Raw genomic sequence first — 13,008 nt, forward strand, 5'->3', positions numbered from 1 at the left:
CAAAAATGACATAAGGCGCTCGAAAGTTGAAATGAATGGCTAGCTTAGTTATGGTTCCATGGTCCTCGAGCCGTCTGCCATCTAATTTGAATTTCGTGATGGGAGCTTCTCGTGAGGCAGTCAATTTACGACCCGTTTGGAAAGGGCGGACATAATGTCTACCGCGTGACATCACGGATCTCGTAAATTTGTTCAGATTTCTACGAACCGTGGCAACATGCTAGAGCTCGAACAAAACTGCTCCGTGTATTGTTTTCGTTCTGGATAATCTTAACTATCTGTTCCCAAGGTGAAAGGTTGATGCTTCGAATTACGAGACGTCTGTCCTTCTTCAGAAGTTTGTTGTGCTGTCACTGTAATTGGTTTAATGCTGTAATTATGCTCACGTGTTATCCATATGGTTTCTTTGTACACATTGCTCAACCATTTGCTTTGAAGATCTATGACTGGTCTTTATACGAAATAGGATTTTTGTCATATTGCATTGCGTTATCAGCACTTCTGTTTTACCGAAGAACATTGCAACTAAATATCACTTCCGACAGTTCCTCCACCCGAATATGCGCACCTCGAACCCCGAACGTAGAATTTGTTTTATTATCTATTTTACATTTGGTAAAACTTTAACGAATGTTTGATTAACAAACCTAACAAATTCAAAGACGGCAATGGCAACACTGTACAAAAAAGAAACCGTTTTTAATCTGCAGCGCGCGAGACTGTGTATCTGAAGTTTTAAAGATATGCTCGTGCTCGTTTTAAAATTATTTTGCGATATTGCTGTTGAATTGAATTTTATGGTTTAAGTGCGAAGAACATGATATTTAATAAATAAAGGTAACACCCAAAACTTTAACCTCTTCGTCCGTAACGCGTCTAACGCGTTCAAGTGAAACTTCCGCACGACGGCCGTAAGGCGCCGCAAGCGTTCTTCTACATATTAAAACTTTTAAACGTTTGAAACGCTTTCTAAATGTTTACTTGTTTGAGTTTTTATTTTTCTCTGTTCTAATACCTCCTAGAGGGCAGCACTCATCAGGCATTCTATTTCAAATTGAATTTGCCCCGTGTTTTATGAATATTCGCGCCATTTTACACATGCAAGACAGTGAGAGATGGCTTCAACGTATACTCGGCAGAAAAAAAGAAAAAATGAGGTTGTGAATTGGAAAGACAAGAAGGATATATGTTTGATGAGTACAGTCCATAATAACTCGATGATGGATGTTGGAAAACGCAAAAGAACTGTAAAAAAAAACAATAATTGTAAAAGATTACAACAACAAAATGGAAGGAGTGAACCGCCTGGATCAGATGTGATCAAATTATCCTGCTGTTAGAAATAAGCAGAGATATTATTATTTTTCCATTATGCTTTATTTCCTTATAATTTTACTTAATATTCATTGACATTCATCCACTACGAAAGTCGTGTATGGAAAGTTATGATGTACAGAGAAAACAACATTACACGCTACGGAAAACAGACGGCCGCTGGGGGGGGGACAGGAGAGAACGGCGAAAGGGTTAAATAAATCGGCCCTTTGGGCGTAATATAAAATCTGAAAGCATTCAGATACTTTTTATTTACTTGTTATGCTACTTTTTGCTGCTATGTTTCTATTGAAATCAGTTTAGTTTTGAAAATAAATTAAAAAAAATCTGAAAGGTTTCAGATTTTTAATAACGTCCAAAGGGGCGTTTTTTTAACGTTTTGTGTGTTACCCTCATTTATTAAATATCATGTTCTATATACTCAAACCCTAAAATACAGTTCAACAACAAGATCGCGAAATAACTTTAAAATGCGCTTATCTTTAGAATTTCTGATACAGAATCTCGCGCGCTGGATATAATTTTTTTTTTTTCCCATACAGATTTGCCATTGCTGGATTTGAAATCGTTGAGTTTCTTAATCAAAAATTGGTTAAAGTTTTACAAAATATGAAATAGATAATAAAACAAATTCCAGATTCCAACTTCGGGCTTCCAGATGCCCATATTTTAGTGGAGGAGAGCTTATTGAAAATTTAACGTCTCTAGGTACCATTGTTTTTTCGCAGCCCGAGAAACATACACACATTCATGGAGATTGTTCATTATTTAATTTCTTTAAATATAATATAGGGCGATAATACTTGTTGGCAACAATTAGAAAAGTGATACAGTCGTTTATAGTGATTCGATTCAAAATAACGTTTGCAGACTAATAGCCCTTTCGGGTTAACGCCCTTTGGCTAGAAATCCTGGGAATACATGCATTCTCTCATATCGAAATTTTTTGGAAATGTAGGTGTGCCTGTCATTTACATAGTACTGTCTCTTGCTCCAGATTACACATATTAAGTGATTGTGATTTTGGAAGAATCTTAAAAAAATCCGTTTGCTTTACAAATTAGCTTTGTCGGTTTTAGGAGTAATGACAAAATAGCTTTGTCGGTTTTAGGAATAATGACAAAATAGCTTTGTCGGTTTTAGGAATAATGACAAAATAGCTTTGTCGGTTTTAGGAATAATGACAAAATAGCTTTGTCGGTTTTAGGAATAATGACAAAATAGCTTTTTCGGTTTTAGGAATAATGACAAAATAGCTTTTTCGGTTTTAGGAATAATGACAAAATAGCTTTTTCGGTTTTAGGAATAATGACAAAATAGCTTTGTCGGTTTTAGGAATAATAACAAAATAGCTTTGTCGGTTTTAGGAATAATAACAAAATAGCTTTGTCGGTTTTAGGAATAATAACAAAATAGCTTTGTCGGTTTTAGGAGTATTGACTAAATAGCGTTGTCGGTTTTAGGAGTATTAACAAAATAGCGTTGTCGGTTTTAGGAGTAATTCCTTGGATGGTATCCGACATTGGAAGAGAACATACCAATGTTTAATTGATTCAGTCCCAAGGTACTTTTGGGACTGAAATATAATTTCGGTCCCAAGGTATGTCCGAAAGTAAACTACATTTAAGAGAAAATCTATTTCTTTGTAGATGGCAATGCAAATCTTGAATCCTTTGTTAAAAAGTGAAAGTATCTGACATTGCAAAATGTCTAAATGTAAATGAGGCAACGGTGAAAATAATTAAAAAATATTTTGTTTTTAAAATTTTTTAGGATATCTGTATATTTAAATACAATTTCTTTTTGACTTTTGAAATGTTTTTTCTATCAGTTTTTGTGCTTTCGTTTTAGTTGTTTAGGCATTTGTATGCCATTCCTAAAATACGTTGCTAGTACACATATTTTCTATCTCAAAAAAGAGAATGAATTTTTTTTTTTTTTTTTTTCCCGAATTTCCATCTGCATTACCGCAGGTGCTGGTAGTATTTTCCCAACAGCTGGTGAGGGGTGGTTGAGCCACAAATTACCGCATTCGCAGACGAACGGAATGCTGCTTTGTTTCCACTTCGGGGAAAGGTTCCATGATTATATGCTTCTTCGAATTTTCGAATAAAGAAATAAATGAAAGGAGGAAACGGTAGCAAAGAAAGTTAAGCCGCGTCTTTATTGCTTTCCCTTGTGGAAAAGAAAACAAGTTTATGGAACTGCAGCTGACCGTTAATGACTCCGTCCGGTTTATGTAAATGTCGCTGAATATACAGAAGACGCCGTTTAATCTGATGACCTTTTTGTCCACAGCTATTTTGATAATATTAACCGACAAGAAACAATATCCTTCAAAACAAGCAATGGGATTTAACTAATTTAACATATATATAACTAGAAAACTTATAAACAGGTATTTTCATACATTTTTATAATAATTAAGAAAATGCAAAAGTTTTCAACTTGCGTCTTTTATGTCTCGAAAGCGGACTTGTATATAAAATATTGTATTAGATTTGTAGGTATGATTGCTCTAATATAGGTATTTTGACTCAAAATCGGACTTTTTCTGAAATGACGTGCCATTTTTTTTCCATATTTCGATTCTACGACTCAAGTTATGTCACCCTGTGAAGTTTTGTAAAAATCGCACGAGTAGTTTTTAAAAATGAACTCTCAAAATTTCAGCTCTTCAGTGTTAATTGAATTTGATATATATTTATTAATATCTCTTTTTTTTTATCAAATTTACTTGTTTCCTTCTTCTATAATTCGAAATTTAGGCTTAATCCAATTCGCACATATTTTACGACTTATTTTTTTAATTTGTATTTTAAAATATTTTTTATAAGTTTTTTGAAAAATTTATGTGTTGTAATCTATAAAATTTTTAACATCACCTTAAAGTAGATGTCTTTCTAGGCACACCTGCAAAAAATTAGTTTTTTATTCAAAATTTCCTTAGATGTAGTATGTGAATTTACATATTGGCGACTTTTGAAATTTGGCATATTTGTTATAAGCGATAAAATCGCCAAATGTGATTTTTTAATGTGGCACTTTGTTAAAATTATTTGAAATTATGAACGATGACTTCTTTCCGCTCGTGTACAATGAAAAAAAGGAAAGGGAAATACGTTCCTATAAATTAAGAAGTTCGCCAAGTGAATTATCCTTGGCGCAAACTGAACAAAAATGCGCCAAGGTAAATTTTTAAATTTCTCACCAAAAATTACAAAATTTAATATCTAGGCATAATTTGAGTCGTAGAATCGAAATATGGAAAAAGTTGGTATGTTATTTCAGAAAAAAAATTCCGATTTTGTGTCAAAATACCTATATTAGAACAATGCTATATATAAATCTAATACATATTTTAAATCGCGCATTCGAGACATGAAACACGCAATTTGAAGTTCGATCTGCCCAGTAGAACGAGAGATACAGAGCTGCCCCACTTTTTTTTTTTTTTCAACAGTGTACATGTAGTTTTTACAATTTCGAAGTATTTTGAACACTTTGAAAGCAAAATGAATTTAAAACTCGCAGACGATATTTCTCATTTCAAATAATATATCGTTAAAGAAATTTTTATTCGAAAACACTTTTTAAAATTCTTTGTCGAAATCATTCTCAAAATGTGTAAACACTCCCTGTACATGAGGAGAATCTCTGACACCTCCATACTTATGTATGAATCTTCTATTAATAACTCCCAGTGCAGTGACGTAAGGACCTCACCGGAGGTGTTAGTATATCCAGATAGTGGAAGACGAGGGATCAAATAGCTGTTTACATTTTTATACATCAAGTATTCCCGTCTTCCATCATCTGTTATTGTCTTTAATTCTATAGTTTTCAAACAACTTTCCCTTTGATTTAATACACTTATAAATTTAAAATTTTAAATGATGATTCCTTCGTATAGGATTCTGATGGTTGTTCATGCCAGTCTACTGGCTCTGAAGAAAGCTGCAGTTTGACAGACGATTATCCATCGGATACTACTACTAGCAGTACCCGTTCATCACTGCAAGGCCCTGGCGGTCGGGGTGCTCCTCATACTGTTCTGTCTGGATGGAACTTTTATAGCTCACATCATCCTGCTCGTGCTCCTCACACTAATGGTCACAGACACCATTCCCAGGAGAGGGTCTGCAAAGCCAACAACCCCAACCACAAGCGATGTTCCAGCGGATCCTCCAATCATTCCAAGAGGATGGATTCCGGGTACAACGGGGGCACGGGAAGCATTCACGAAGGAACGACCCGCCCCCAGACGGATAATGTGAACGGTTCCCAAGAACCTTTCTTCTTGCATGAACCCAATATGACATCGGATGACAGAGTCAAGAAGCTGTTTGACAACAAAACGAAAAAGACCACCAAGGATGAAGTGGACATGCCGGATAGCAATATGAACAACAGCAATGTTAATAACAATAATGGCTCGCAAATTGGTAAGAAATATCAATTGCTATATTAAGATAAATATAAATGCACCAGTCACATACATTCGAACCCCGTTGTAACGAACAAATATTTTGATCCTGCCTAGTTTTTTTCTATAATAATGATGTACAGTCGAACCCCTCTGTAACACGCGAAACTTTTGATGCCGCCCGATTTTTTCCTATAGACTACAAAATGATGAGTTTCATAAATGAGAATACAGTCGAGCCCGGTTATGACGAATTCCGGAAATAACGAACAAATATTTTTGTCTCGTCCAATTAAACTGCGAAGGCATTAAGTTTATTTCCATTATAACTGGCAAACTTGGCGTATTAAAGCCTCAACCAGTCGTCTGCCCATTGACCTCGTAGCCCCGAAGGACCATTCATTGCGACCCTCCGTCACTTCGAGACTTACTTCTGGAGGGGAATACAGTAATGCCAGTTACAGGTAAACGCCAGTCCTGCCTCACTAACGGTGCAGTTCCGCCACAATTTTCACAAAAAGCTTGCTGGTGGGGGCGATCCGAAGATCTCTCACACTCTTTTTTAAACTACCAACCTCTCGAAATGCCTTTCGGCTCGTTGAGTATGCTGAGTACCACCTTGCCGTGGAGACAGTATGCGCTTATAAACATCCATGCCTGCTACGAGATTCGAGCCCCGGCCCACGGGCACGGTAGTCATCGTCACCAACCATATAGCGGCTGGAGACACACATGAAAGCTATTGTAATTTGAAAAGCAAAATACTTAATCTGAGGTCTGCTACCTAGGAATCGACCATTTTCATAAAATTTAAGATGCAAACTTTTCCCGTATTTGTAACTATGACACCATAGACAGTTATTGTGTACTACATATGATGGCATAATACTTAACTTTGGAAATGCACGGCGTCTGTGAGAGAGCCCTCAATAACGCCCGCAATTTGATTAAATCCTTTAAGCCGCCGCAATAGAAGCTCTTCTGTGATGGTGGTAGACCATTTTACAATCATGACATGACCTCGAGTGCTACCCCCAGCAGTAACTTGTTTGTGAAGGTCAACGGGACTCTGTCATCGCACTTCCATCCACCCATAGATGGCCATAAGTGTCAAATGCCCATAGACGTCGCCACGAACACTCAGAGCAAGCAGCCATCATCATCAACAACTCTTGTGGGCAACCGCAAATGTTTAAAATAAAAATCGTGTTATCGAAGTATGTACAGGCATAAAGTGTTATAAGAGGATTTACGCGTGCTCATTTTAAAGTGCTAAAACGAAACCACGCTATATGAGGCTTTCCGCAATTTGAGCGAAACCGTGTTATAAGAGGAACGCCTGTACACTGATCCTACTCTTTTTGAAAATTGTTAAATAAAATAAGCTGAACCGTTATGATTAATGTATCGCGAAAATTTGTAATGAGGGTTTTGGTATGCTTTAGAAACTCACACAATATTGTTTTTCTTTAACAGTGACCGTCGAAGTCCATCATTCGTCAGCCAGTGAGGATTCCAATAGCGTATCTGATGTGAGCGATCCTATTCCCGATTATGATGACCAGGGAAGTCAGTCTAGCAGCACTGGGAACAACAACAATAATAACAACACGCACAGTCGTGTGAAGAAGACTAGCCGTGAGGCCAGCAGTCTGAGCACTGACGAAGGCATTTACCACGAGGGGGAAGATGAAGAAGATGACGTAGAGGAAGAGGAGGATGTCGATGATGAGCTAGATGAGGACGAGATGCACCGCCTTGTTCCACACCATCCAGAAGACGAAGAGGACGATGAGGACGAGCTGCATGACAATGAGGTCAGTTTCTCTCCTCACCACCAGGAGGATCTGGTGGCCATCCGAAACAAAAGGCCGCCTCCAGAATTAGAAGGCCCATTTGGAGGCGGCAATCCCGTATTACAAGTGTCTCGGAGAGCATCCAACCCCATCGATGCCACTCATGACGACAACAAGAAAACGGCGACGGAGAACAATAACAACACTCTAAAACAGAATGGTACTCTTAAAATGGAGAAGTCACCACAAGAAGAATCACGGAAGAGGAATGGTCTTAACAGTAACAGCGGAACGCTCACCCGACAGCCAACTGCTCAACCCAGAGGTGAGAGAAAAGTTGTAGAATCAACGGTTTCTCAACCTCCACCTCCTCCACCTCCCCTGCCAGCGAAAAAAATTGAAGAACCCAAGCCTGTCGTAAAACCCCCATCTCCTCCCCCTTTGCCCAAGAACAACCAGCTTAAATCTGAAGACGAAGTCAACAAATCCAAAGCTCCTCCTCCTCCACCACCACCAGACTTGCCTCCTCTTAAAGAAATCAAGGTTCTTCCCAAGTCCGATGATTCCAAATGTCATCCAGACGACGACAGGTCATCCCAAAAGTCAGACGAATCTTCAGTGGATGGCAGCGAAGGGAAACGTTACGTAAAAGCAACTGCCAGTAGAAAAAATAGTCATCAGAGAACACTACCTTTCATTCCTCCACAGTTTAGCTTTCCTCCAGACACGAACGAAAACATTCGTCCCTCTGAATATCTGCGGCAAGCCAAGAGTTCCTCCAAGAATTCAACTCTGAAGTCAAATTCCACACTCCATCGAGCTGTGTCTTTAGGTGAACTGGCCATGGCGTCTAAACCAGAAAAGATATCTTTTGGCAGTCGAACGGAAAGCCACGAAACGTTACTGGAAAGTGATTCGAGGTCCCATTTTGCTCATAGTAACCAAAATGAAATGAATTTCAGAGAGCAAGAGCAGAAATCACATCCACCCTTAACGAACAGCAACAGCAATAGTAATACTCCTGTGTTTAATATCACCGTAGAGCAGTTGCAAACTGTACATCTGAAGAAGACGGACAAACCATCAACGCCAGGTAGTAATTTTCTGTTTCTTATATTGTTGTTTCAACTCACGAATCAGGAAAGAAATTATTCACTTTTACCGGGAATATAATTTCTGATATATATGTTACCGGCATTCTATAGAATACCTAGGCATTTTATAGAATCCCTGGCTCTATAGGCAAAGTATGAAATAGTTAAATTATTACTTACTTTTATAGGCATTGTTTATAATACCTAGGTATTCTATACAATGGCAAGTACTATTTAGACAAAGTATGGAAGAAAAGGTCATGAAAAGTCAGATGAAATGTACGGATATTCGAAACGAATAGGAGATGTATTCCGTACTTTGTGGTTTTGTCATTTGGCATTTTGTAGAATGCCTAGGAAATGTCTGAAATATTAATACTTTCATACACTGTCGGCCAGATTTAGGCACTCTATAAAATGCCGAGGTATTCTAGAGAATGACGGCTTTCATACAGTGACAGTAACACACACTTGTAAAGTGGGAATAGTTTGAAATAAGTCGTAATTTTTAATTCCCTCATAGTCTGTCGTTAATTTTGTAAAATCTTTTTTAATTAAAGAATTTTTGAGAAAACGATAAAGTTGCAAATGCTTTAAATTAATATATATCTTGGAACAGATGCTTGATTTTAAATAAAAAAATAAGTGATAATTGCAAAAACATAAAATTCACAAGCATATGAATTTTTTTTAACATTTCAAAAGAAACAAATAGTAATTTAAATAATAGAAAAAATAGAAAATTTATAGTTAATTCTAAATTATTTACTTGCGACGTTTGTTTTATGTAGGAAAGGGAAAACCACGTTTTATGTCTTCCAGAGACTGGCTTTTAAATTTTTAAGTTTTTCGATAGATAAAATAAACCAGTTCGTTTTCGTTTGAAATCGGTGCAATTCGGTGTCAGCCGAAGAATCGCAGTCATTTCGCTTTTGATAATTTAGTTTAGCTACATAGGTCTGATCATGTATAAGTATGTGGGGCATCAAAACAGCGTCATTGGTTCAAAATTGGTAAAGCCTCGGCCCAAGTAACCAATCTAGATTCTTTACGGGCCCCCAATTGACAGTTTATTTACAATTTTATAAAGGTTACAAGAAGTGTTTTATGGAACCACTGAAGGTACATTTGAAAGTAGAGTCTGTGGGTGAGATCGGTTGAAGCCTTGTTGGTGTAGATAATCGACGATGGATATAAGTCTCTTATGTATCTTTCGATGGTGCACAAAGGATCTTTTAAATCTGGTATAGTTACTTGGGTACTTAATGTGAAATCTCTCGGTTAGAGGGTATATAAAATAGAAGCGGCCAGGATCTTCCCTTTCTCTGAAGAATTGATCACACAAGATGATATATATATATAGAGAGAGAGCACAGGATAATGAAAGGACATAAAAAATGGGCTTTCCTATTTTCCCAATCTAAAAATATATACCAACCACACATTACGGGTCAAACTTGACAGTACCAGTACAGTCCCTGGTACGCCTGACGTGACCATTGTATAAAGGAAAGATTTAGGAAACCAATAAGAATTCGTTCTAGAATGTTCTCCCTCTGTCTGTGACATATCGCCGATTTTTTTGCTAAATCTGACAACACTACCTTTCCTTGTCATTTTCTAGCAACCCTAGATCAAGCTAGCAAAGAAGAACAAAGTTCCCGCATTAGGGTTGCTAGAAAGGGGCAAGGAAAGGCAGGGTTGTCAGATTTGGCAACAATATCGGCGATATGTCATAGGCAGAGGGAGAACATTCTAGAACGAATTCTTACTGGTTTCCGCTAGAATTTTCTCGAAGGCAGGTCAAAAGATATATATATATATATATATATCTACCTGTAATCGGAGTATCAATTACTATGTTCAGTAGTAGTGTTTAGAGATTAGCTGGAGCGTGATCGACCGAGTCGGAAGCTGTACTTTGGTGCTTAGCCGTGAAGCTGTCTTCACCATTATATCATGATAGCCTGAAGACTGTGCTGCTGAAAACAAAGTTAATCAAACTGATGTTCAAGAATTTTCAGAATGTATAAATATCTTCAAGCTTCTAAATAATTCATAATGGTAAAGGTGTTTTTCTTAAGAATTTATTTAACCTCAAAGCCTTAAATTAAAGTCGATAAGAAGTCTGTTATAAGCTTAAAAATGTGACTTTCTTGCATTTTCTGAATGTTTAATCGGATTAAGCTTTTCAATTTGTATTCTGTGATAAAATTGTTCTACATTCCTAACCGTCTTATTTCAGAGCGGACGGTACTTCTACAAAAAAATGATTTGATTGCCGAGTTGAAGCAGACTAAGGATATTCAAGGTGTTCGGAAAATGAAAGAAGAAAGAAGCAGAATAGAAGAGGAAATAGTAAGTTTATTTTGATTCTTCACATCCTTTTTTTGTAGTATTTACTGAAAATAGTAGCATATTTCTTACAGAAGCTCAAATTAAATCTGTACATAAAAAGTGAACTTAAAACAGCGAATATTTTATCGGGTATTGATATCAGTTTATTATTGTAATTTAAACTTTTACTAAAATTTCAGATGCCGTGAACGGGCTGGCTGCATGGGCGTTTTCCCGGTTTTCCCCATGTGTAACGTGTGTACGAGCCAGTTTCCCTTAGAAAGTCCTCCACGAAGGCATCCCTCCCCTTAGGCAGATAGCCCTCGAGGCTTTGCAATAATCACAGACACAAACACACTAAAATTTCAGAAGACAAAACTTGCTAAAATATTCGTTATATTTTTTAATGAATTAAGTATAATAAACTAACATTAATTTAAAAAAAGATAAAAATGAGCGTAATCCAATTATTTAAAAAACTAAAATGCTTGTGGGCCAAGTGTACAAGAGAAAAAACAGTTTACGGGCCATAATTTTTTTCTTCTATCATTGTTTAACAAATGAAATTTTAAAACCTTTAAAAGTGCTTAAATCATCAAAATAAATTTTAAGTTTTGGATACTTTTCGGTTTTGCCGGCGCAAACGATAAAGTCGCCAATAATGGTACAACTGATGCCAAATGGAATATCTTCACTGGTAACCTTTTACGCCTCATTTTCAAAACAAGTCGCAACCATTTCTTACCAGATTGGTTGTTTCTTTCAATACTGGCATAGAATTACATAGAAGTTTTACAAGAGAGTTCAATTTTATGCCCTAAGACGATTCGCGGTAATCGAGTCAATTAGAATGCAATCACACCGCTCACCCGAAAGCGAAAATCTAGAAAAGGCAAAATCAAGAGTTAAATTCATCCATTCTAATGAGAATGCACTAGCGAAGTAAAGCACTGCGGTTTTACATAATTTCTGAAAGCTATTCGTACGAATTGAAATAATTTTTGCATTTAAACTTTTATTCCAAATTAAAATTTAACTTGAAATTAATGTAGATAATGACTGAGAGAATTAGATTTTTATAGCGTAGTTTATGTGAGATGAGATTACTTGGGGTCACGTGATACGAACCGGCGAATGGAGATGTTGAACCATGAAAGCATAGTAAATTCTTAAATTAATGTCTTTTTACAAATTTATTGTCTTTAGTTTGGTCCCTGCAAAACATTTTTTTGGTTACACTTTGTAAATCAAATATACCGACAGCTAAATATTAAATTCTTAGACTTGCATTTCTTTCAAATAATTATAACATATTTAATTAATCATTTAACAATTTACTTTAATTATACAAATTACACCTTTGTAAGTTTTCAGAAAAAATGTACCAAGTGAAACAACAAAAATGTGAAATAAAAACTAAATAGTCTCTTTCCCTTATTTATTAAATTTTTCTTATGCATAAATAAAAATACATACTTTTTTAGATAAATAAGTACAAACTTCATTATTTCTACTACAGCTTGATATTTATTTCGATTCTGATAAAGTTAGCAACCTCGGAGAGAAATAACTAAACTATCTTCATCTCTCACTGCAGATGCCCATTGGTCAATCAACCCAACTGACGTTTTTCTTAAAACTCTGAAAATAAAAAAGTTCGCATAGAAGTAGTAAACATGTTTGCAAAGAAGAGAAATTTTTCTTAGTGCAAAAATTCGCAACTGAATTGATTTATTTTTTTGACAAACACAAATAAGAAGTTAATCAAATCTGCATCTCATACCTCTGAATAAAGTTTATCTGATACTATGAATTAATTAGTTCTATTTATAGATATTTTTGGCTGTTATTCAAGTTCAGTAAATGAAAATAACCAAAATCTTGCAATCTTTGCAATACTTTACTTGTAACCATTACATAATTGAAATATCTTCGTAGGCAGTGCGAAATTGCTTTTTGGAGCTGCACGTGGTCTGCAGACCTTAAGTTTGGGACCATTGTTTTAGAGAGTTACCTCATT

The 13,008-nt window shown here is 36.2% G+C and overlaps 2 protein-coding genes across 13 annotated transcripts in view; one reads left to right on the plus strand and one right to left on the minus strand.

Moving 5' to 3' along the window:
• f (espin protein forked) overlaps nt 1-13,008 on the plus strand; it is a 487,643-nt gene that overhangs the window by 456,378 nt on the left and 18,257 nt on the right. For all 8 annotated transcript variants that reach the window (XM_085824686.1, XM_085824685.1, XM_085824684.1 and 5 more), the window contains 3 exons: nt 5,249-5,780; nt 7,238-8,650; nt 10,897-11,009. In XM_085824686.1, coding sequence (XP_085680812.1) covers nt 5,249-5,780; nt 7,238-8,650; nt 10,897-11,009 — 2,058 coding nt within the window. The remainder of the gene's footprint in view (nt 1-5,248; nt 5,781-7,237; nt 8,651-10,896; nt 11,010-13,008) is intronic.
• The window catches only part of LOC118181685 (uncharacterized), a 293,765-nt gene continuing 293,169 nt past the window's right edge, over nt 12,413-13,008 (minus strand). For all 5 annotated transcript variants that reach the window (XR_015043302.1, XR_015043300.1, XR_015043301.1 and 2 more), the window contains one exon: nt 12,413-12,629. Coding sequence is in view for 2 of the 5 variants with exons in the window: in XM_085824691.1 (XP_085680817.1) it covers nt 12,628-12,629 (2 nt within the window). In the remaining 3 variants the exon portion in view is untranslated. The remainder of the gene's footprint in view (nt 12,630-13,008) is intronic.

The sequence above is a fragment of the Stegodyphus dumicola genome, chromosome 10 (genome assembly GCF_044657685.1).
Source record: "Stegodyphus dumicola isolate Sdum_Otavi_A_Nest chromosome 10, ASM4465768v1".
Taxonomy (NCBI): Eukaryota; Metazoa; Arthropoda; class Arachnida; order Araneae; family Eresidae; genus Stegodyphus; species Stegodyphus dumicola.